Genomic DNA, 26,696 nt, shown 5'->3' on the forward strand with positions numbered 1-26,696 from the left:
TCTAGGTGCTTGATCACCTGGTGCTAATTGCACTTCCAGGCGGGGCTGTAGAGGTGTCCAGGTTGGCTCCGGGATCCATGCACCACCCCAGATCCCCACAGGTTTGTGGAGAACTCCATCTCCCATGAAACCCTGCGGGAAACTGAGGCACCATCGTCAACCAGGGAAGCTGCCACCAAGCATCCTGAGGGAGGTACTGAGGCCCATGGCTGCTCCCCCAGAACATATTATGCAGCAGGGGCGTCCCATCCGGGCCGGTCTCCTGCAATCTCCTCTAAACCCTTGAGACTGTGCTGGGGGACACAGCAAACCTTCTGGCAATGGCACGTATTAATGTGGAGAAGTTGGACTACCTGTGCCACCTCTGTAGGGTCCAGGAATCGCCTCATGGTACCAGTGGTGACACTGACCGTAACCAAATGCAAAACGATTGAAGAAACAGATGAGGAGGGAAAAATGTCAGTTCCTGTTTGGGGGGTCATCTCATTGTGGCCCCTCTAGTGCACCAAAGCAGCTGAAACGGATTAACAAGCCCCTCTGGTACATCACTGACCAGATCAACAGCCCACAAGTGTCACTGACCTGATGCTATACTCTCATTAAAACGTGTTCCTCTAATGTACAGTGGGTACGGAAAGTATTCAGACCCCCTTCAATTTTTCACTCTTTGTTATATTGCAGCCATTTGCTAAAATCATTTCAATTAATTTTTCCCCTCATTAATGTACACACAGCACCCCATATTGACAGACAAAAAAAGAATTTTTGAAATTGTTGCAGATTTATTAAAAAAGAAAAACTGAAATCTCACATGGTCCTAAGTATTCAGACCCTTTGCTCAGTATTTAGTAGAAGCACCCTTTTGAGCTAATACAGCCATGAGTCTTCTTGGGAAAGATGCAACAAGTTTTTCACACCTGGATTTGGGGATCCTCTGCCATTCCTCCTTGCAAATCCTCTCCAGTTCTGTCAGGTTGGATGGTAAACGTTGGTGGACAGCCATTTTTAGGTCTCTCCAGAGATGCTCAATCTCCACACACTGAGGAGAGGCAAGACACATGACAGCCCGCATGGAGTTTGCTAAAAGACACCTGAAGGACTCCGAGATTGTGAGAAATAAGATTCTCTGGTCTGATGAGACCAAGATAGAACTTTTTGGCCTTAATTGTAAGCGGTATGTGTGGAGACAACCAGGCACTGCTCATCACTTGTCCAATACAGTCCCCACAGTGAAGCATGGCGGTGGCAGCATCATGCTGTGAGGGTGTTTTTCAGCTGCAGGGACAGGACGACTGGTTGCAATCGAGGGAAAGATGAATGTGGCCAAGTACAGGGATATCCTGGACAAAAACCTTCTCCAGAGTGCTAAGGACCTCAGACTGGGCCGAAGGTTTACCTTCCAACAAGACAATGACCCTAAGCACACAGCTAAAATAACGAAGGAGTGGCTTCACAACAACTCTGTGACTGTTCTTGAATGGCCCAGCCAGAGCCCTGACTTAAACCCAATTGAGCATCTCTGGAGAGACCTAAAAATGGCTGTCCACCAACGTTTACCATCCAACCTGACAGAACTGGAGAGGATCTGCAAGGAGGAATGGCAGAGGATCCCCAAATCCAGGTGTGAAAAACTTGTTGCATCTTTCCCAAGAAGACTCATGGCTGTATTAGCTCAAAAGGGTGTTTCTACTAAATACTGAGCAAAGGGTCTGAATACTTAGGACCGTGTGATATTTCAGTTTTTCTTTTTTAATAAATCTGCGACAATTTCAAAAATTCTTTTTTTTGTCTGTCAATATGGGGTGCTGTGTGTACATTAATGAGAAAAAAAATTAATTTAAATGATTTTAGCAAATGGCTGCAATATAACAGAGTGAAAAATTGAAGGGGGTCTGAATACTTTCTGTACCCACTGTATATATTGACACATTCATATACGTGTACAGTATACCGTGTACGCTACAGTCAAACGTTTGGACACACTCAGAACTTTGTTTTTTACAGAAATGGATGCCTTTTTATATCAAGATATCATTACATTGGTTTAAAAATACAGACAGGACATTTCTAGTGTTTCTCCCGGCTATTACTGCTTGAAATGACTGAATTGTAATTTATTTTTCATATATGACTGCAAGTCCTGGTTTTCAGCTGCCATTCCTTCAGTGTCCTAAGGGTCAGCTCCCTTAGCTTATCCTTTAATTAGTTGTGTTTAAATGCTGATTAATCATGAACCCTCTTCATTTGTGTTACAATGTACTAGCATTCCAAAGTTCAGTTCTGGGTTCAAAAATGACAAAAGTGGCCAAACCGTAACAACACAAGAAACATGTCAGTCTGTTCTTGTTTCACTGAATGAAGGCGTAACTGCAAAATAATCGGGATAGTCCACGAATAAATGTAGGGGGACCAACTGGGGACCTCCACGTCATGAAAACCACACAAAAGAAAAGAAGTGCACAGTGGCACAACTGAGAATGCCGGCTATAACGGCTACAAAGGTATCCACTTGTGTAATTCGTTCTACAGTCCCACAGGAGCTCAGGCCTAAGTTAGGCTCGGGTTCAGATGAGACGCCTCCCTACAGGGACTTCCGACCTTCTAGAGCTCCAACCGGAATGGGCAGGCCCTACTCTGGGTACCTTGGACGGAGTCAGATGCCCTCACTGGGCGTCTACTCAGAACTGTGGGTAGATGTGACAGCGCCCTCTCTCATCCTGGAGTGTTACTTCTTAACTCAACTGAAGATGCACATGCATGACACGGCTTCACCCACATCTTAGGGGTGGACGGGCCTAGCCAAGAGGTTCTCGATCCGGGAGAGACCATCAGGTGAGGTTCTGAGGCTGTAGACTGAGAAATCGGTGTGTGACCCGGGGGTTGGAGTCTTTGTGTGAACACAGCCGCTATAGCAGGGTAAGCGCGGTTACCAGGATGAACTTTCACCTCAATAGATTGTACCTGAGCTGTGTCACCACCTGTTTAATGCCCAGGGCCTCTTGCTCAGTCGGCATTTATCTCGTCTCCCGGTCCAGCAGTTTCTGGCTGAGGTACACTACCGGATGATCAGCTCCATCGACGACTTGGCTCAACACGGCTTTAAGGCCGGTGTCTGAGATGTCCATCTGGATGTGATCAACACAGGAGCCAACATTAGGGCCATCTTTAAAAATCCCAGAATGTCACTCCCACCATATTAGGGGCTCGCTTTTGTGTGCGGCTAGTTAAAGGCACAACCTTCTCTGAGAATCGAGGTACAAACCTTCAGCTGTAGTCTCGAATGGCAGCAACCTTGGAACAATGTGGCTTAACACGACCCCCCCCCACCCAAAACCCACCCCACCATACCCCAGATACTTCACTTCAGTCAGCCTGAAATAGCACTTCCTAGGGATGATCCTCAGGCCAGTGTCACGGATGGTGCAGAGGACTTCGAGGATGTGCTGTGCACGTTCCACCCAGGTGCTGGAATTGGTGTTGTGGGGCCTATTCACCAAATGCTGGAAGGAGGCCAGGGCTCCATGTAGCCCACGGGTGCCCACTGCAGGTGATAAATGCAGTCTTTTCAGGGAGTTGGTGTGAAGTCCTAGCTCTCCTACTCATGCCACGGTTTAAGGAGATTAATGTGGTAAATGCGTTCCCAATTAAGCAGGTACACCAAATAGTCTACCAATCCCTTCTGTTCGCACACCTCAGCAGGTCTCAGAAGGAATGAGAGGTAAGCATTAGAACCATCGCCCTGTCCCCGGATGGAACTGGCAGAGGCTGGTGCTCCGATTGTACAGCTAGGCCTGCGGAAACTGAGCTTCCTTCATATGCTATTTCACAAGAGGCTGCAGTTTAGTGAAGCAGTCGTGCAGCCCTGCGATGTATTCGAGAATATTACGAGAGGAGGGTGCAGATTCCAAATTCCGACTCTCAGATCGACTAATGCTTACTTGATGTATTCTTGTCCGATTTTGACTGGTGCGCAATTAGAAATGTGTTGCTAACAATTAAACCCTTTTTATTTAAGATTAGAGTTGGTGTTGATGACATTGTGTTTGTGGTTGGGGGCTTAGCGGCGCTCCATTGTGGTTACAGATATTAAAAATATTTTTAGGAAATTACTGAATGATGCTTATAACTTTTTTAGATAATGTAACGAAATAAACACAGGAACAAAAAAGATCAAGTGTTGGGGGAATTCCCCGTATAATATCGTTGGTCTTGAGAAGTATTAAAAGACTGATACTATGGTCAAAAGTGTAGAATCAGACATTTGACATCGAGAAAATGCGTCGCAGGTCTTTTATGTACAAATGACAGGAAATGATACAGAGAAAAGGAAACGGAAATGAGTTGAGAGGAAATAACGTTGGTAGTGAGGGACGGAAATGACATCTTCATCAGCAGCCGGAAGTGACGTCATCAAGGAAAGTTAGAAGTCCGTAAACTGGGACCAGAAATTATGTCTTTGGAAGAGGAACCGGAAGTGCAGTCATCAGGGGGAGCTGGAAGTGGGATTATCGCGTAGGTTTGAGGTAAGATCTGTTTATTATTCTTGTTTTTCTGTTGAGAAAAGGTGTTAGTAGTCTGTTCCAATACTCTACCTTTTGTTCTTTCATGGTCATTTGGTCCCTTTGACCGTCCCCTAAGTGTACGCGTGTGACGATAGATAGATAGATACTCGCATATAAGTTGGGTCTTGAAACCTGAAAAATCGATCATAAAATCAGACCCCGACTTATACACCCGTTCAAAAATATGACAGTTACATTTGCACCATTGCTCATTCCCATAAATCTCCTGTCCCCCTCCTGCTTTTTCCACTCAGTCTGATGAAAGCCATCCAGCATTAACACAGTGTCTGAAATAAGAGGTGGAAGCCGGTTCTACATCGTACCCAAAATGTCAGAGTTCCTGAACTTGCTGTGACCCGCCCTGAATGTAACAGTTCATACAACTTCTACAAAAGCAATCGGGCATTTCTCATTGTGACCCTTAATACAGAAACGTCAATGCTCAACCCAAGTACCTTTGACTGAAAACATCCTGTGTGGTTCCAGTGCTGAAGATGGCCATTGCGTTGATCCCAAGGACTCAAGACCAGTTTCTCTTGATACATCTTGAAGACCTTTGAGAGGCAGCTGCAGCCCCTGGTATCTGAACATCTGGATCTTCTGCAGTTAGGATCATGTTATTTGACTTTTCCAGTGCTTTTAACACCATTCTGTCTCCTAGACTGGGGAAAAAGCTCAAGGCTTTGAATCTTGATGCCCCCCCTGTCTCGTGGATCATGGACTACCTGACCAACAGACAGCAGTTTATGAAGCTGAGGGTCTGGATGTCAGAAATGGTGGTGTGTAATACTGGAGCACCCCAGGGAACTTTCCCGTCTCCTTTCCGACTTCCAGCACAATACCAGCACTTGCCATCTATAGAAATTTTCAGATGACGCCTCCATCATAGGCAGTGTTAATAATGGTGACAAGTCAGAGCACAGGGAAGAAGTGGTGCAGGAACAAAAACCTGCAATTCAACATCAGCAAGACAAAAGAGCTGGTGGTGGACTTCTGACAAGCCAAGAAGCCTCCAAGACCAGTCAGGGGGAAGATGTTGAAGTGGTGCAGAGGAACAAGTACCGGGGGTTCCCATGAACAACATACTGGGCTGGTCTGACAACACAGTGATACTGTACAAGAAGGGACAGAGCTGACTGGACAAGCTAAGCATACCCTGGTCTTTTGATGTGTGCAGCAAGCTGCTGAAAATATTCTGTCAGTCCATAGTAGCAAGTGTGGGGTTCTATGCTACAGTCTCCTTGGTAAGCAACCCAAGCACAAAAGAAACATAAGGCCTGAACAAACTGATCAGGAAAAGCCTGTGCCATCATAGGGTAAAAACTGGACACACTGGAACCTGCTGTGGAAAAGAGGATGTTGGCAAAATGAGAACATCATGAAAAAAAAAACCCTATCTGTCTATCATATAGCGCCTTTCACGATCTATCTGTCTCTCATATAGCGCATTTCCTTATCTGTCTGTCTATCATATAGTGCCTTTCACTATTTATCTGTCTATCTATCCATCCATCCATCCGTCTATCATATAGCGCCTGTCACTATCTATTCATCCATCTATCATATAGCACCTTTCACTATCTATCTGTCTCTCATATAGCACATTTCCCTATCTATCCATCCACCTGTCTCTCATATAGCGCCTTTCACTATCTATCCATCCATCTGTCTATCATATAGCGCTTTTCATTATCTATCTATCCATCCATCCAGCTATCATATAGCACCTTTCACTGTCTGTCTCTCATATAGCTTATTTCCCTATCTATCTGTCTATCTATCCATCCATCATATACCACCTTTCACTATCAATCTATCCATCTGTCTCTCATATAGCGCCTTTCACTATCTATCCATCTGTCTATCATATAGTGCCTTTCACTGTCTATTTATCAATCTATCTTTCAGTCTAAACGTGATTACCCAATGGCTGGTGTGGAAAAATATTAATATTTTATTTATATAACAATGTAAACAAGGTCACCTCAAGCTGTTCCCTAATGTTGACAACATATGAAATGAAAAGCTAAGTTTGTTTGAGTAGCTGTCCCCATCTTCTCCTCAATCAGCTGCCCGGGGTCTGCAGCAGTGACAGGGTGGGCAGCGCCACCTCCATTTCAGTCCCCCCGACATGAGTCCACTCCAATGACAAGTGCACAGAGACATCTGTACCATCTCAAGCTGCCCACCCTGTTCACAAAGTGGCCCCACCTACCAACAATCCCAGCATTAAAAGGCTTCGAGTCATCTCATTCGGAGCCTCGCTAAAGAAAATCTCGGCCTTAGTATGTCACTCTGAGAAATGTGGCTTCCCCAAACTAGCTGTTAATTGTGTTACCAAAACACGGCCAGACCATTGTCCTCCTCGGAAACTCAACAGCTGCCGCGGCCCAGGACAGGAGGCATCAGTGAGCAAAATCTAAAGAGCTGTCTGCTCTGCGCTTGGCGTTTCTGAATCATCACCTTGCTAACAGTTGGCAGCAGCGTCCCTGCCTGGGTATCCTGCCGTGGCTAGCGGGCAATAGGTTTAGTTTTAAGTACGTCTTTATTCACATACATTGACCCCAAAACAAATGTGTTACTTCAGCTTGAGCGACTTCAGTGTCAACAGAGCAAGATAGCTTTTGGAAAACACGGCTGCTGAACAATGGCCAAGGTACTCTCCTTGATGTTAATGAATACCTAAATAATGATTAAACATCTGACTGGCTGGATATTGTTCTTAAAATTAACAAATGTTTTGGCAAATGGCTGCACGTGGACTGCAGTGGTTAACAGCGCAGCCTCACACATCCCACCCCTGATCGTTGTCCATGTGTCCTTCCTGTGCCTCAGTGGGTTTACTCCCATTGTCGCCAAAGATGTTTCATTAATCAGGGATTCCAATTTGGCCCCATTGTGAGTGGACTGGTGAACGGTCCCAGTGTGGACTCCCACCTTGCACTGAAGAGCTAACCAGGACAGGCTCCGGTCTCCAAGCATCGGAATTAGATTGAGCAGCTTCGACAATGCTGGCTTATTTTGGTGGTGGCAGGGAGGCTCAACAGGTCCGACTGCGGCCTTAGAGTGATTGTGGGTCCTCGGTGTTCACAACCTAAAGACGTGTCGTTGGGTTCACTGCTATGATGGACTGCACTTCCCTTTTCAGTGCTACCAGGAAAGGCGGAGATACAATAAGATTACCCTGTAGATTAGACAGATACTTTACTAATCCAAAGGGGAAATTCACACACTCCAGCAGCAGCATACTGATAAGAAACAATATTAAAGAGTGATAACAATGAAGGTATAACAGACTATAATCTTGTGTAATGTTAACGTTTACCCCCCTGGGTGGAACTGAAGAGTCGCATAGTGTGGGGTCTCCTCAGTCTGTCAGTGGAGCAGGATGGTGACAGCAGTCTGTCGCTGAAGCTGCTCCTCTGTCTGGAGATGATCCTGTTCAGTAAATGCAGTGGATTCTCCATGATTGACAGGAGTCTGCTCAGCACCCGTCGCTCTGCCACAGATGTCAAACTGTCCAGCTCTGTGCCTACAATAGAGCCTGCCTTCCTCACCACTTTGTCCAGGCGTGAGGTGTCCCTCTTCTTTATGCTGCCTCCCCAGCACACCATTGCGTAGAAGAGGGCGCTCGCCACAACCGTCTGGTAGAACATCTGCAGCATCTTCATGCAGATGTTGAAGGATGCCAGTCTTCTAAGGAAGTATAGTCGGCTCTGACCTCTCTTGCACAGAGCATCAGTATAAATAAAGCAGGCATTTTAGAATGGGAAGGGATGGGTGGAAATTGGCTTCACTGCTGACTTTTCATTTCACTGTGTCCATAACAAATTTCACTTGCCGTTGTTCTCTTCCCTCTCAGCATTCACAGCCTTTGATTATCAAATAAAAATAAAAGCAAACAATCACAAAACTTGCAGGGCAGATCATGCCAGTGTGGGGCAACGAGAGGGGTTTATGTGAAAAGCGTTCCCTTGTGACAACTCTTTGTCATCCTGAGACATCGTCTGGACTGTGAGCTTTGGGGGGTACAGCTAGAGAAGAAATCTCTTCAGGGAGAGCGGGCCTGAGCCCACCTCCAGTGCTCCAGCTGGATAGCGAGTGCCCACCCATTAATTTCAACTCCTCCAGAACAGCTCTTTGGTGAGGCCTATTCATCTCCATCACCCGTAAAGGAAGACATACGAAAAGGAGAGCTGCTCTGGTCCAATGCAGAACTGATTAAAATACGGCAAAGTACTTTCACTTTCACATTCACGGTTGATGGTAGGGTGTTAGATGTTAGTGACGTTTTGGAGATCAAGTGCAATGGTTGTAGCAGCAGCGTAGTTGGACTGAAAGGTGAATCTACTACCACAAACAAGTCCAAGATTTCGGATGACCACCTCATCCATATGGTGAACTCTGCTTAGCAGTGACATCCTCAGACAAGGCAACGCTTTCTGATCCTTAATACCAATTTATGACTGACCGAGTTCAGGCCATTTGCACTTACAACCAAAGGAGAGCAAATAATCGAGTAATAATGTTCTAGAAATTTCCAAATCCAGCCACCACAGGTTGCAAAGGCTGTATGTCTTTTGCTCATCACATACAGTGGTGTGAAAAACTATTTGCCCCCTTCCTGATTTCTTATTCTTTTGCATGTTTGTCACACAAAATGTTTCTGATCATCAAACACATTTAACCATTAGTCAAATATAACACAAGTAAACACAAAATGCAGTATTTAAATGATGGTTTTATTATTTAGAGAAAAAAATCCAAACCTATATGGCCCTGTGTGAAAAAGTAACTGCCCCTTGTTAAAAACTAACCTAACTGTTGGTGTATCACACCTGAGTTCAATTTCCGTAGCCACCCCAGGCCTGATTACTGCCACACCGGTTTCAATCAAGAAATCACTTAAATAGGAGCTGCCTGACACAGAGAAGTAGACCAAAAGCACCTCAAAAGCTAGACATCATGCCAAGATCCAAAGAAATTCAGGAACAAATGAGAACAGAAGTAATCGAGATCTATCAGTCTGGTAAAGGTTATAAAGCCATTTCTAAAGCTTTGGGACTCCAGCAAACCACAGTGAGAGCCATTATCCACAAATGGCAAAAACATGGAACAGTGGTGAACCTTCCAGGAGTGCCGGCCGACCAAAATTACCCCAATAGCGCAGAGACGACTCATCCGAGAGGTCACAAAAGACCCCATGACAACGTCTAAAGAACTGCAGGCCTCACTTGCCTCAATTAAGGTCAGTGTTCACGACTCCACCATAAGAAAGAGACTGGGCAAAAACGGCCTGCATGGCAGATTTCAAGGCGCAAACCACTGTTAAGCAAAAAGAACATTAGGGCTCGTCTCAATTTTGCTAAGAAACATCTCAATGATTGCCAAGACTTTTGGGAAAATACCTTGTGGACTGATGAGACAAAAGTTGAACTTTTGGAAGGCAAATGTCCCGTTACATCTGGCGTAAAAGGAACACAGCATTTCAGAAAAAGAACATCATACCAACAGTAAAATATGGTGGTGGTAGTGTGATGGTCTGGGGTTGTTTTGCTGCTTCAAGACCTGGAAGGCTTGCTGTGATAGATGGAAACCATGAATTCTACTGTCTACCAAAAAATCCTGAAGGAGAATGTCCGGCATCTGTTCGTCAACTCAAGCTGAAGTGATCTTGGTGCTGCAACAGGACAATGACCCAAAACACACCAGAAAATCCACCTCTGAATGGCTGAAGAAAAACAAAATGAAGACTTTGGAGTGGCCTAGTCAAAGTCCTGACCTGAATCCAATTGAGATGCTATGGCATGACCTTAAAAAGGCGGTTCATGCTAGAAAACCCTCAAATAAAGCTGAATTACAACAATTCTGCAAAGATGAGTGGGCCAAAATTCCTCCAGAGCGCTGTAAAAGACTCATTGCAAGTTATCACAAACGCTTGATTTCAGTTATTGCTGCTAAGGGTGGCCCAACCAGTTATTAGGTTCAATTACTTTTTACACAGGGCCATGTAGGTTTGGATTTTTTCTCCCTAAATAATAAAAACCATCATTTAAAAACTGCATTTTGTGTTTACTTGTGTTATATTTGACTAATGGTTAAATGTGTTTGATGATCAGAAACATTTTGTGTGACAAACATGCAAAAGAATAAGAAATCAGGAAGGGGGCAAATAGTTTTTCACACCACTGTATACACATACACACACACATTATATATACACATTGTGATAGACGGCCAGCAGTTCAATCCAGCCAGGACATCCCTGAACGAGAGGAATGGAGGGAGGCAGCCTTTTCAGGGCACTGCCTCCCCCAGGACACTAGATGGCAGCTCCCCTGGACGGTAAATGTATCCCGGATTACCTCAGGGCATTTTGGGACATGGAGTTCATTTTCTCAGCCCTGTTGCTGCCAGGGGGAGCTCATAAAGGACCTGGGGACTCCTACTTTTCTTATACCCCAGAAGTACTTTGGAGTCACTACTTGAGAACGGATGATTTGTTGTTTGACCTGGAAAAAGAGGAGGAACACTTCCGGGTCAAGGACTATTTAAAGGACTGATACAGACCCAGCAAGGAGAGCCGGAGTTGGGAGGTTGGGTGACGAAGCTGCTGGGAGTGGAGGATTATTGTTGAATTATTATTAATTATTGTTATTAGAGAGTTGTGGTGAGTGTGGTTCTTTGTGCACTATAAAATATAAAAAATAAAAAATTCTTCTTGGTGTTTTTTCACGTGTGTCTTGGAGTCTGTCTGGTGGGTTTCACAGGGCTACAGAGACCCCTAGCGTCCACAACATAAATAAATAAAAACCCTAGCACCATTAGTTTTGGGTATTTTGGTAACAACTCTGTACTGAAGTATCAGGTTTTGTGAAATCACTGATCTTTCGTAATAAAAGTGAGAACTACTTAACTCTCCCTCTTAAGCTTTCTCTCTCATTTCTCCTAGGGCACGAAGCAGAAAATGGCCGACAGTGGGGTAACTCGCGTTGAAATCGTAGTTGAGGAACTCCAAGCACTTGATGAACAGATTCAGAAACTCCTGTCCCGACGGAAATACCTGAGAAATCTGAAGGCCCGGCTGTTGGATAAACCGTCCTTGCCATCTGGAACCGGCGAAACATCAACCCCGCGTTGTGCCGACCTCACCCCCGCGTCTCGTAGGAGCGACGCCGCTGCTGACCTCGGTGGATTTCAGCTATGCAGGCGGGGGTTCAAGGCCAGAGCACCTCCATCGGCACAGGCGAGCATTTTATCTCAGAACCGGTTTGACCCTCTCCGCGTCCCCATTTCGCCTTCAGCACCTGGTGATGTATTAGTGGTAGGTGATTCTATCGTTAGAAACCTTAATGTCGCATGCCCTAATGCAAAATCGTTTGTTTCTTGTTTTCCCGGTGCTCGTGTCCGAGATGTAATGAAACGCGTCGCCAGCAGTCTACGAAACACAAGGAGAGGGCAGTTGGATCAATCGTCTTGCATGCCGGCGTAAACGATATAAGGCACCGACAATCAGAAATCCTGAAGGCTGACTTCGCAGCTTTGATTAAAGACACGAAGGAGAGGACCCCATCGGCAAAGATCTTCGTTTCGGGTCCACTACCTCTCGTCAGACGATCCAACGAGTACTACAGTCGTCTGCTAGGGTTGAACAACTGGCTACAGGGTTTCTGCAAGAAGAAGGATGTCGGTTTCATCAACAATTGGAATCTCTTTTGGAAAGGCGCGTCTCTTCAAGCGTGATGGCCTGCATCCGAACAGTTTCGGCCCGGTCCTCTCCGAAAACATATCGAAGGTAATTCGTTTTTCTTGACTATCTATCTCTGCTCTTAACCCCTTCCGAAATAATACTGCTGTGCCAGGACATGATGAATGTTTAATAGAGTCTTCCGTTAAAGTGCACACCATTAATACTGTAATAAGCAATCTCAATGCACGTAGAAAACCTAGGAAATACGGCATAAACTCCAATAATCTAATTAAAATCACTATTTTAGAGGAACAATGTATTAAAACTATAAAACAGATCACAGATTAAACAAAAATACACAGAGCGCTAATAATAATAATTTAGTTCCTATTCCAAATAACAATAACGCACATAGTACTCATCTCTGCACCTCCAAACATTAAATATGGCACTATTAAATGTTAGAGCTTTAACTAACAAAACGTTTTTTATCAACGATCTTATTAGTGATAAAAAAATAGATCTTATTGCACTAAATGAAACATGGCTGAATTCAGATGCGCGCAGTTTTAATCGAATCTGCCTCCGGATTACAGTTTTACTCATGCAAACCGCCAGGGAAAAGGGGCGGATTGGCTAACATTTACTCGAGCGATTAAAATGTAAAGATGTCAGTTTTGGTAAGTTCAAGTCCTTTGAGTATCTCGCCGTTGTTATTCATGGAGATTCTCAAGTTCTAGTACTATCCGTGTATAGACCTCCTAAATATAACGCGTCGTTTTTTGAGGAATTCTCTGACTTAATGTCAATTTTAATTACTAACTATGACACACTCCTAATAGTTGGCGACTTTAATTTTCATATAGATAATCAGTGTGATCTAAAAGTAAAAGAATTTATGAACCTCCTGGATTCTTTTGATTTGAGACAACTCATAAATCAGCCTACACATAAAGCAGGTCATACATTAGACTTAGTGATTACTAAAGGACTGAAAGTTGATATAAAACAGATCATTGATATTGGTCTATCAGACCATTTTCTTCTACTTTTAATATAGAAATAATGATAAAAACACTCATGAGAAGCATATTGTTAAAAACGCTTCTTTGATTCGCAGCAGCTTTAAAACTTACAAACATTTTAAGCAATCAGTCCGTTTATAGTGCCAGCTATAATAGCGAGGACAATGTAAATAGTAAGGTGGAAAGATTTAATTCTAAAGTGAGAGCTGCTGTTGACATAGTTGCACCTGAAAAGACAGTGAAAAAATCTTCTAGCATTGTTATACCATGGAAGACCCAAAGAGTGTCTGATTTAAAGAGAACATGCCGTAGAGCTGAGCGTCAATGGAGGAAGACTAAACTTACTATCCACCACGAAATATTAAAAGTCAAAATAACAGAATACAATAACACTGTCCGTCTTGAGAGACGCTGCTATTTCTCAAGATTATAAATAACAATGCTAGTAATCCCAGAGTCTTATTTTCAACAATTGATCGCCTACTAAACCCAGGTAGCTCAAAGGAATGCCTCCTAAGTGCTTCCAGTGAAACCTGTGAGGCTGTCGCTGTATTTTCAATCAAAAATTAATGATATTAGAAATAACATAGTATATCTCCCCAACACTAAGGATCCCCTAAACCCCAACATCCTGTTATAAACAAATTAAACTCTTTCACTAGGATAGATTTACCTGATTTACAAAAATAATCTCTCAATTAAAACCCTCCACCTGCGTCCTTGACCCGATACCAACAAGGTTTTTCAAAGAAGTATCAGGCGTGCTAATTGATAATGTTCTTGACATAGTAAATTCGTCACTAGATACTGGGGTCTTCCCAGACTGTCTTAAGACTGCTGTAGTTAAACCCCTACTTAAGAAACATAATCTTGACCCTCAGCTCTTGAAAATTTTAGACCCATCTCTAACCTGCCTTCTTAAGTAAAGTTCTAGAGAAGGCAGTCATTATGCAGTTAAATGACCACCTAAATAAACATGCTATTCTTGATAAATTTCAGTCAGGTTTTAGAACAAATCACAGCACAGAAACTGCACTCGTTAAAGTAGTAAATGACTTGCGGTAAATGCAGACAGAGGCCATTTATCTGTTCTCATCCTCTTAGATCTGAGTGCTGCATTTGACACCATTGATCACAACATTCTTAGAAATCGCCTTAGTCAATGGGTGGGCCTCTCTGGCAGTGTCTTAAATTGGTTTGAATCCTACCTGACAGGGAGAAAATATTTTGTTAGTTGTGGGAATTACAACTCAAGACACATGATATCCAATATGGTGTTCCACAAGGCTCTATCCTGGGTCCGCTGTTATTCTCAATCTACATGCTTCCGTTAGGTCAGATTATCTCAGGGCACAACGTGAGCTACCACAGCTATGCTGATGACACACAGCTGTACTTATCAATAGCACCTGATGACCCTGATTCTATTGATTCACTAACACAATGTCTGACTAGTATCTCAGAATGGATGAATAGTAATTTTCTCAAGTTAAATAAAGAAAACTGAAATTTTAGTGATCAGCAATAATGGATACAATGAGGCTATTAGAAATAAACTGGATACATTAGGATTAAAAGTCAAGACGGAGGTAAAAAGCTTAGGGGTGATTGTTGACTGTAATCTGAATTTTAAATCACATATTAATCAGATCATTAGGACAGCATTTTTCACTTAAGAAACATAAGTAAAGTTAGACCTCTTATATCACTGAAAGATGCTGAGAAATTAGTTCACGCGTTTGTTTTCAGTCGACTAGATTACTGTAACGCACTCCTCTCAGGACTACCCAAAAAGATATAAATCGTTTGCAACTAGTGCAGAATGCAGCTGCTAGAATCCTAACTAGGAAAAGAAAATCAGAACACATTTCTCCAGTTTTGATGTCACTACACTGGTTACCTGTGTCATTCAGATTGACTTTAAAATTCTGCTTATGGTTTATAAAGCCTTAAATAATCTCCCCATCTTATATATCGGAATGTCTGACACCTTATATTCCAAATCGTAACCTCAGATCCTCAAATGAGTGTCTCCTTAGAATTCCAAGAACAAAACTTAAAAGAAGTGGTGAGGCGGCCTTCTGCTGTTATGCACCTAAAATCTGGAATAGCCTGCCAATAGGAATTCGCCAGGCTGATACAGTAGAGCACTTTAAAACACTGCTGAAAACACATTACTTTAACATGGCCTTTTTATAACTTCATTTTAATCTTAATCCTGATTCTCTGTATGTTCAATTCATCATAATAACTATTCATAGTGGCTCTAAAATTCGTACTGACTCCTACTCTCTTTTCTGTTTCTTTTTCCGGTTTCTTTGTGGTGGTGGCCTGCGCCACCTCCACCTACTCAAAGCTTCATGATGCTCCAACAATGATGGACGGATTAAAAGGAAGAAGTCTACGTGACCATCATCATCATCAAGCCCTTCCGTGAGAACCCTAAATCCAAAGAGGACTGTTTCATTTATGTTAGGTAGAATGCCCAGAGGGGACTGGGCGGTCTCATGGTCTGGAATCCCTACAGATTTTATTTTTTCTCCAGCCGTCTGGAGTTTTTTGTTTTTCTGTCCCCTGGCCATTGAACCTTACTCTTATTCGATGTTAATGTTGATTTATTTTGTTTTATAATTGTGTCTTTCATTTTTCTATTCTTTAATATGTAAAGCACTTTGAGCTACTGTTTGTATGAAAATGTGCTATATAAATAAATGTTGTTGTTGTAAAAATGTTTATATCTGTCAAACTGGATAGGTAAACTTTAATCTGTGAAAGCTCTCTGTCCAATATAACTGCTGACTTGAATACAGACATAGAAACACACAGGTAGTCAGGGAGGAAGAATGACAGCCATTCCCGTTAACTGGTAGCACTGAAAACATCAAGGGATAAAGGCTCAACCAGCTAATCTGATAAAATGCCTTGCCATCTTATAACAGTATTCAATAACCATGCCATAAACAATACTTCCAAAAATATTTAATTAATTAAACTTGTACTAAAGGAAAATTAAGTTGTGAATTTAATTACAGCAACAAAAGAGCAACTAGTTAATTCTAGAAGCATTCCCTAATTTAGCAGTACAATCAAGGAATACAGAAAGCTGTACAATACTTTTCACTAAAAGAATATTTTATCAGCAACAAATTAGACTTTTATTTATATATAAAAGTCGCAACTGTGGAACATATACACTTTAACTTGCACAATTAGCGCTCCGGGTCTCTGCTGCACTTGCTTGAATTTTAGCACAAAACAAACAGCGTCCCCCCCCAATCACTGCTTCAAACAATTCAATCACAAAAATATTTACATAAAATGACCATAAAAAAGACAGTTGAAAATGATCTGATACTGTGTGGTTTCCCAAGTTTGGTAGCAAAAAAAAAAAAAAAAGACATAATTGTAAATAATACTAACCACCGATTGTATAACTGGTTTAAAATGTCTAATTCAGGAGGAGATCAAACTCAAGGTAAGAAAGTCATAATTTAGACCTGAAGGGATTGTCCATCCATCCATTTTCCAACCCGCTATATCCGAACTACAGGGTCACGGAGATCTGCTGGAGCCAATGCCAGCCAACACAGGGCACAAGGCAGGAAACGCCAGCCCAGCGCAGCGAAAGGGATTGTGTTTTAGAAAAATAATTCAGTGAAAAAGAACTGTTCCTTTCTCATAGCTATCAATGCAACAGTTTAAAATATACATAATGTATGCTTGTTTTATCAAAAATAAAGTTGTTTTAGCAACACCATTATCATGCCCATTGATAAACAATAATAATTATTACGATAATTAAATAAATTAGAATCACCACTTACTATAACATACAATTAAGTAGGATGTGTTGAATCTGATTCAATAATTTCAGAGTTCTGCTCAAACTTAACTCTAATAAAATATTGTTTAATGTAAAATGTCTTTGGAATAGTCCTGATGCCAAAGGAACTGAAATAAAAATTACTTTAAGTTAACAGGGACAAAAAAAATTGAAACTAAATATAGGAGGCATTTTATCCAAGCTTATTATTTCTTTACCTGAAAGGATATAAACTGAGACTGACCGGTCGTTTGGCACCTGAAGCATTACCACTGTGTAACAGCTAACATGAACCTGAAGCACAATATGATACTTAACAAAACAGAACTGAGCCAGTGAACGCAGTGGTGCATTATGGTTTTGAACGTCCATGTACTTCCTTTGCTTCCTATAAGGCCTCTTAAACTGCACCCTCACTCAGACAGTAAGGGTTGAACTCAACATTAAAATCAGCAGCACAAAAAATTAAATAAAGGAATGAAAAAGATATTCACTTAGCAATCCAATAAGCAAAAAATGTAGAATAATCCCCAAGGAAAAAAAATAATGGTAACTTTTTAAATAGTGTATTGCTGTCCATTAATACAAAAATGTAAAAATATGAAACTTTCATGCCATCATAAGTATTGTACTAGCAGCTGATCACTGTTTATGCAAACCAAACTGTCCTAAACTGTTTGTTCCAAATCTGTTGGGAACACTGGAGAAACCTGTCCTGAGTCCATGTGCTGGTCCCATTCCAAATCCACCTCCTGGTCTTCCAGTACTTTGTGTAAACATATTATTGTATGACATAGAGCCATAATGAAATCCCATACCGTATGGCCTAGGCTGTGCACTTGGCAGGACGACAGGGTTAACGTTTCTTCCTGGAGTGTTAAATGAGAACTCTGGAGGCGGGCTGCTTGGCTTCGCAGGGGTAGATGTAGCCGGGCTTAAGTCATCTACTGTTTTCACATGGGATGGTGGTGGTGGTGGTGGTAGGCTGCTGTACTCGGAGAGATTTAGCATACCTACTGGAATTGCTCCAGTTACCAGTGATGGTCGAATCCAGTCATCCTTAAAAATCTGAACAGTTAGTGTTGAAACAAGTGTATAAAGACGATGGGTTACATGAGCAAGCACCATCTGCTCATTGGCATCTCTGCGTATTCGGACGTGTACTGAACCAGCCTGAAAATATAACAGATAGAAATTTAAAAAATCTGTTAACACTGTTCTTAAATAAACTGTATTAGCAGCTCAAACGATGAATTAAAAAACTCCAAATTTGTTATTGAACAATTAACTCAAACACTGTTCTCTGAATTTACTTTTATATTTAAGGATTACCAGTATTTAAACTAAAAAACACTGTGATGCCAAGAGATTTGTAGTTAAAGTCTATAAAGCACTTAATGAGCCATTGTCAACTAGCTAGACTTAAAATGCACACACACACACAAATAAAAGTTGTGCTAGTTTCAAATAAAATATGTACTAATGTTTGTTCCAGAAAAGCAGCAGAGTAAAAGAATAAATTAAATATCCTTCAAATATATTGTGTTTAGCGTGTAACAAGAGATTATTAGACTAAAGTGGAAGTAACAGTGATACAGCAACCCAGATATATTTAAAAAGACACAGAGTGTGTGTGTGTGTATATATATATATATATATATACACACACACACAGAGTATATTCTGCATAATCTTTTATGAAAACTATAAAACCGAAGTCTAAACACCAAGATAGTTATGTCCGTTAGAATACATGCAAGTTTAAGAATCTATAAAATACATTGTGAATAGTATGTAAAACCACAGCACTCCCTTTATAACGTACATATTATAAAAGTCACACTAAATGGTATCATGTCTGAATGGATAAGAATGAAATGGGCCAAATAAAACATCTGAAAAATGAGGCCTACAAAGATGCATATTCAATAAGCAGACACATCAATGGAGATTCTTATTACTGTTATCTTTACTTGAATTGTAAGAGTAGCTTTAAATTTGTTGAGTTGTAACCCTTTTTTTTTTTTTTTACACATTTAATACAAATAGCTAATCTGTTAGCATGTCTTACAAAATCCAAGAGTAGAAATCAATGTAACTTCATAAACTGCACCTGAGAAGTCCCCACAAAAGTTTCTTGTTTACATTTTTAAAACACTCAAATAATTTATTCAGAGCACAAGCCTGTTTACAGCACATGCTGATGAAATGGAAACCAAAAGCAAGATTTAAAATGTACATACAATATGATACATGGCTACTAAAACTGAATCTGAAATGCTCAAGAGTCTCACGAAGCTCCTAAGTATTCAGCAATTATGTGGTGCCAGTAATCGTAACTATACCTAGCCAGCCACATTAGTTTGTCTTTTTTTTAGAATTTCAACAAATAAAAGAACTCTTAAAAAAAATCAAGCAGGGATGGCTGTGCATAGTCCTATCATCTACTGAATATCCATAACTTGATCATTTATGCATTTTTAAAGAAAACAAGAAAAGTCACAGCGCTTAAAATGTGCCAGGGACAATTCTTTAAGAAGTGCAGGAGACACTTTTCTTGGTGCAATTTTGTTGTGTATTTTTACTTTCTTCCGCCCTGTGTACTAGGATTAAAGCTATTGAGGCCTGTAAGAAATATCTAATTAAAACACAAACATGTCTAATGAATGTGAAAATCTTGATTAAGCAATACTAAGAACGTATCACTTCAGTATTCTTATATTTGTCTGTAGCACATTAGCAATATATTTTATCAATTCTTTATAGGCAAACATTGATGCATAAAATAGGGAAAACAACCAAGCAGTCACTCTTACAGGATTCAGCCAAAGAATTATTTTATGAGGAACATGTACCAGACAGCAGAATGCAAAAATGGACTTTCTCAGTTTAGATGTTTAAAATGAGTATGTTGGATGAATTAAACAGAGCAAAAGAGCAAGTATTACACTGCAAACAATTTGAAATATCTTTTTCATATCACCAAATATATTATATGAATCAAGCTTCTTAAAAGTTTTGTTTTGCTCAAAAATCTCTAAGTTGTTGTTTGTGTATTCAGCATCTGGAGGCAATTATAATACAACATTAAAATAAGTAATTGGTTATGACATTTCAGTGTTATGCAAACTATTGGTGATAGTAAGAAAAAAACAAAAGAAACATCAAGTTTAAATAAAGCCCAGGAGATCTATAAACTACTTAACTTCTGTCAAGCACTGAGAAAAGAGGGATGTATTTTTATTTACTAAGAGTTTACTTGAGAATTAATTAGCTTGTGCTTATGATGGATAGAATATAAAAGTATTATTCAATGGATACTACTTATCACCAAAGAATTAAGTTTAAGTGCAAAAATAAGTAATACTATTAAAATGTAACCATTTTTAAGTTAAAAAAAAACAAAAAGTAAATGACAAACCAATAAAGCTTTAGTAAATGCTGAAAAATACCAAAACAAAAGACACTGCAAATGTACATATTTTAAAAAAATGGAAAATTTGTTTAAAACAAATGTTCACTACATAAAAAAAAAACAAGTGAATAAGATAGATAGATAGATAGATAGATAGATAGATAGATAGATAGATAGACTTTGTTAATCCCAAGGGGAAATTCACATACTTCAGCAGCAGCAGCCTGATTAAAAAAAAAACAATATTAAATTAAAGAGTGATAACAATGCAGGTATAACAGACAATAACTTTGTATAATGTTAACATTTACCCCCAGGTGGAATTGAAGAGTCACATAGTGTGGGGTCTCCTCAGTCTGTCAGTGGAGCAGGGCGGTGACAGCAGTCTGTCTGAAGCTGCTCCTCTGTCTGGAGATGATCCTGTTCAGTGGATGCAGTGGATTCTCCATGATTGACAGGAGTCTGCTCAGCGCCCATCACTCTGCCACGGATGTCAAACTGTCCAGCTCCGTGCCTACAATAGAGCCTGCCTTCCTCACCAGTTTGTCCAGGCGTGAGGTGTCCCTCTTCTTTATGCTGCCTCCCCAGCTCACCACCGCGTAGAAGAGGGTGCTCACCACAAACATCTGATAGAACATCTGCAGCATCTTATTGCAGATGTTGAAGGAACCAGCCTACTAATGAAGTATAGTCAGCTCTGTTCTCTCTTGCACAGAGCATCAGTATTGGCAGTCCAGTCCAATTTATCATCCAGCTGCACTCCCAAGTATGTATGGCGAGTGATATAATTTTTAGTTTAAACTATAAAGAAAAGGCTCTGCTTATTTAGTCGTTTTGGCAGTTGATGTATGAAATAAAAAAAGTGAAGGTCTCTCTTCTCAGCAAGATTCACAAACATAAATCTTTTTATGTACAGACAGTCCACTTAACAAAGCATGCTGTTCTAAGAAACCAGAAATGTCTATTTTAAGTTCTTTTGGTACATTAACAAATTAACACTGAAATAAGAGCATCCACTGTGCTGTTAAAAAATCTTAACAGTTCTTGATTACCTAACATAATTATGGAATACAAGAACCTATGCAATAATGTTCTAATATAGAGGATGGGCGCGTGCGCTGATTACAGAGTGTTGCTGCACCCACCACACAATGAACAACCTGGATTGAGATCCTAGTGTCTCAGTGTGCCACCCAATAAACTATTCCTGACCCTTTACAGTCAACTACCCCATTGGAACCTTCCACTCCAGTGTGAGAGTCTCAATGAATAGTCCCTGCCATTCACTAAGGGCAGAAGAGGTTGGTTAGTAGCAGCACCAGCCTTAAAAACCTCCAGTATTTTAGCATTGCTAGGGGGATCTCATCCAACCCTAAAGGTTTACCACTATAGAGCTTTATAATCATGGTGGTAACCTCAGCGACAGAGATGGACGTAATCCCAACTAATGCTTCTGGCTCTGCCTACTCCCAGGAGGGAATATTCCCCATGATTAGGAATTCCTGAAAGGCTTCCTTACAACATTTGATATATCCAGCTGAGGCCAATGTCCTGTTAGCCCTACAACCCCTTTTAACGACCTGGGTAAAATCCTGCCTTCTCTTGCTAGAACTTCTAAGTTATTCTCCCTGACCTCTCCAAACTCTGCACAGACACAGCCATTCGCGTTGATCATTACTGTAGTAGCTGCATTTTTAGAGTGCTGGAACTTCACTCTCAAATCCAAAGACCCTTCTGCTAACACTGAAAGGAGGGACTCTTTCTACAACTTGAAAGATTTCTTTACTGCAGATGTACACCAACTGGTCCTATGACTGTCAACAGTCACCAACAACCTTCTGACCACAGCACCCTGCACCTGCCTTTACTAGTTAAGGTTTTAAACATGATCTACTCAGACTTGACATCCCTGACCACTCCCAAAATGATAGAGACCTTATCTTTAACAGGGCATTTGCTAGTCATCCCCAGTAAACCCTTAAAACCCATTTGTCTTCTCCAAGTTTGGCCGAGTGGGAGCTGCATTTATGAGAAGATTACAATTCATCCCTGTCTGTTTATCCAAGTGTCTAGACATGTAGCCGCAGATCAAATGTAACAACTGTAATGCCGATTGTTGACTTTTGTCCCCAAGTACTCTGGTATCAGATAAACCCTATGAACATCCTTATATTCAAACATGATTTTCATTCTGTGAAATCCATAAATAGGACAGAAATCCAATATCAGTATGTATACATGGTATTACTTGAGGGATCACTGCGGCACACAGACATCAGCTACCGCAGCAAGAACACAATCGGTGGTTTTGCATGGGATGGATGCACCGTATATCAGAAAATTCACGACTGCTGTAAATTTAAGTTTATCTTGTAGAATCAATTACAATAGAATCCCACTATGAACACTATAATAGGAGGGGAAAACATTTTAGATCAAAAAAATAATGATTAGGGGAAATTACAATATATTTTGGAGAATCAAATTAGAATAAACTGATGATTACAATTTTAGTTTTTTTTTTTTTACCTCAAAACAGGGATTGTTACAGTAAACAAAGCAATGTATTTTAAAGGTACCTTCAATTGAAATCTAAACCCTCAAGAAACATAATGCATTTCAACAAAAACTTACCAGCAGATGGCATCTCGGAGCAAACATGACATTAATACGCTGAAGCTAATTGACAATTTCAGAAAACGTGAATGAAGATGTGAAACAAACATTACTTCTCAGGCAGAGTCTGTACAATTTTTCAGTAACCTCTTTATGTAAGAGTTGCTCCAGAATACCCAATATGTAGTACCTCAATTATAAATGCTTTAAGAATAGCTTAACTGCTTTGTACAGGCGTGGAGCTGGCACATATGATGCAGGTATTTAGAGACAGCAGTATGGAAGCAATTTGGGCAATGAGACTTGGACTATGTTTACATAGAAATTATAAAAATAACTTGTCAGTTAACCAATAAAATACCCAGATGTAAATATTATGATCAGTACAAATGGCCAAAAATGTCAAAAGTAACATTTAACTTAAACGAAAGCAGTGGTTTGATCCATCAATCTTCAATTCTCCTTAAAAAAGTTCAGCTTGAGAGGAGATGGCGTCTACCCAGACATCACTGGGCGCAACACAAGAAAGAAGAAAGCAATCTCAGTATGTTTTTGTTAGTTTGTGTATTTCTCTCAGCAGTCACCATCACCTTAATTACTAATGTATGTTCAGCAATGCTAGTGTACTTAAAGCATGTCATGGAAAAGAAAGCCTTGCTGTTATTGTTTTTTGGCAGCTAATACTGGGCTAAATAGCTGCAGTTTTATGGCCCATGTGAATGGCATCTCAGCTGCTAGCAAGAGACCCATGATAGCTAAATGTTCTTTGCACAGTGGATTTTTGCTACATACTGTACAAATGTATTTAAGTGAACCCTACTACTCTGGTAATGATTGACAAGATAACTTACAATAAAACATGTTTTAGATAAGATGTGCTTGTATGGGTGGCATCACCTATCCTTTAATTGTATCATTCCTAAAGAGGCTGAATTTGGAAACAAAACTGGAAGAAATATTTTGATAAATCAATTTAATGTTGTCAGACTGCCAAAAACGAAATATTCTTCCCTAGGTTTAATCTTACCTTCCGCAAATATTTCAACCTCCTTTCATTATAAGCCTGTCATTAAAGTTGTTCAATGGACAAATATCAATCCAAGACACATGCAGGTAAGTAAGCCCAAATTTAAAATGAACTCGCCTCCAACACTTCTACAAAAAATACATTGTTTTTACTTAAAAAGGTCCCACCACTAGCAGAATACAACGGCAAGGGTAAAAACAGCCAAAGTTGATATATATATATATATATATATATATATATATATATATATATATGATGGTCCAGATCGTCTGGATCGTGCAGATCGTCTGGATGACTTTGATTTATGCAGGGACGATTCCAGTTTGGCACGAAGACGATTCTTCATATCGTCAATTCGCACACTTTTCGATGGTCCGGGATTTTTCGGGTGATTTTCTATGTAATAAACTTAATAAGTTATAGCGTAATGAAAATTGCATAATTAGATCTGGACCACCCTATATTTACTCATGATGAATGGAGCTTGTCCTTAAAATATTGTCTTTTAAGGGAAGAATTTGTATTTGCGTAATGAAAATTGAATAAGTGTACTTCAGGATTAATTTCATAGCCCCCTCTACTCAATTGTGTGGATTGGATAGTGCAATGCAAGCTGTGTGAAAAACAGTGACTGAAATACTGCAGCCAAGCCCTTCTTCAGCAATTTTTTGGTCATGCACGGTAATTTAATCAGCAACCATGAGTTATGAGTTGTTTTTGCATCCTAAAGTGATTTAAGTGTAAGAGGTTAATACAGAGTATTTTGTAAAAAAATCCATTTAACACTTGAAAACTTTACTTGGACTATGTGTTTTAAGTGCATTGAGTATTGTTAGAAAGGTGATGTGTAAATAAAATGTACTGTCATTACTGGGTTATAATGATGCACTCAGCTCATGATTTGGTTTAATTCAAGATACTGGCTCATGATTTAAAACTCTCTCATGATATTTTAAATAAAATCTGAATGAGCAAAAATGAAAACTGAAAAGTTTTTATTACTTCTGAAGCAATGCATTTTTCTTGCCATTACATAAGTAATGTAGTAACACTGTGAAAAATGTAGTCTGCCTAAAAAAAGCACAAAACACTCATAATACTCCATGCAAAAATGATAGTTAATGCATATGTTTCTTACCCCATGCAGTCTGTACTGGTGGCTGACAATTTTTTAATCTCTTTCATGCAGAAAAGAGATAGAAAGTTTATGACAGAATACCAGTCAAATGTGAGCAGTGCTGTACAATGGCAAACAATGTGAAAAACGTCCCACTGGTGGGGAAGCTCACTCATGTCACGTATTCCACATATGCTCAAAAAGTCCAAAAACTCACTTTTTTTGTTAGATACATTTAAACCGGAACCACAATTCATATGGGATTGAGTTTTTGAATCAAAGAAATAAGTTTTCACCAATGAATTGAGGGGGTAAGGTGGATCTTCAATTTCAAAAGCATGTGATCAGTTGCTCCTAACTGTTCCCAAGGCATGTTTTAAAGCTTGTGGTGAAAGGGCTTTTTCCGTTTGTGCTCCCAGGCTCTGGAACTCCCTACCTTTAGTGGTTAGAAAAGCCACCTCAGTCACCTCATTTAAATCACACCTAAAAACACACTTCTTCACATTGGCTTTTACTTCTTAACCTGTCTCATTTCCACTTGTTTCTTCCTATTTCCCTATTTTATTGGGTCCTCTGACCTGTTTTTAGTATCTCTGTTTTAATTTCTCTCTTAATGTTTGTGTTTAATATTTTGTTTTTAGTCTTGCTTCTTTTTAACTGTACAGCGCTTCGGTCAGTTGTAATGCTGTGTTTTTTAGCGCTCAACAAATAAAAATGGTATGGTATGAATTGTGTTTCAAAAAGAGGCAGAGTTTGAAGCAGAAAACTCACCATTTCACGGTCAATGATGACAGCATGTCCTGCAATCATGATATAGCGCTGGTTCCCCCTACAAAAGGTCCAGCTGTTCATAGTCTCAGGGTTGTCCTCATACTCATCTTAATCTCATTGTATGCAGCTGGCAATAAAATGGCATTAAAGTGCAGGCATGAGGCAATACTGAAATTAGGTTCTAGCTTGTTCATAAGCAGCTAAAACACCTCATCCTCAATGACAACAAAAAACATGTGGACTGTGGAAATCGATCCATCCATTATCCAACCCGCTATATCCCAACCACAGGGTCACAGGGGTCTGCTGGAGCCAAACCCAGCCAACACAGGGTGCAAGGCAGGAAACAAACCTTGGGCAGGACACCAGCCGGACTGTGGAAACGGCTGAAAATAAATCTGTTGGAAATGCTTGGCCTTTAAGGAAATGCTTTTTTGCAGGAGGTGACTTGTATTTGTCACCATGACTGCATTGTACATGGTTCATGTCAAAACTCTTTTGCAATGTCTGCAAATTGTCTTTGCCTTATTAGTTATTTTCTCACTGTTTTCTTTAACAGGAAATCCATAATGCTGCCACACAGCACACTTAAAAGACAATGGGGCACCCTCAATTTGTACTTTGTCTGACTCCATTCTTAAATAGGTTAC

At 40.4% G+C, this 26,696-nt stretch overlaps 1 protein-coding gene across 1 annotated transcript in view; it reads right to left on the reverse strand.

The window, feature by feature from the left end:
* Positions 1 to 16,239: 16,239 nt before the first annotated feature.
* Positions 16,240 to 26,696, reverse strand: part of slc30a6 (solute carrier family 30 member 6) — a 144,353-nt gene continuing 133,896 nt past the window's right edge. Inside the window, exon 15 of the mRNA XM_039738151.1 lies at positions 16,240 to 18,273. Coding sequence (XP_039594085.1) covers positions 17,743 to 18,273 — 531 coding nt within the window. The 3' untranslated portion in view covers positions 16,240 to 17,742. The remainder of the gene's footprint in view (positions 18,274 to 26,696) is intronic.

The sequence above is a fragment of the Polypterus senegalus genome, chromosome 16, assembly GCF_016835505.1.
Source record: "Polypterus senegalus isolate Bchr_013 chromosome 16, ASM1683550v1, whole genome shotgun sequence".
Classification (NCBI taxonomy): domain Eukaryota; kingdom Metazoa; phylum Chordata; class Cladistia; order Polypteriformes; family Polypteridae; genus Polypterus; species Polypterus senegalus.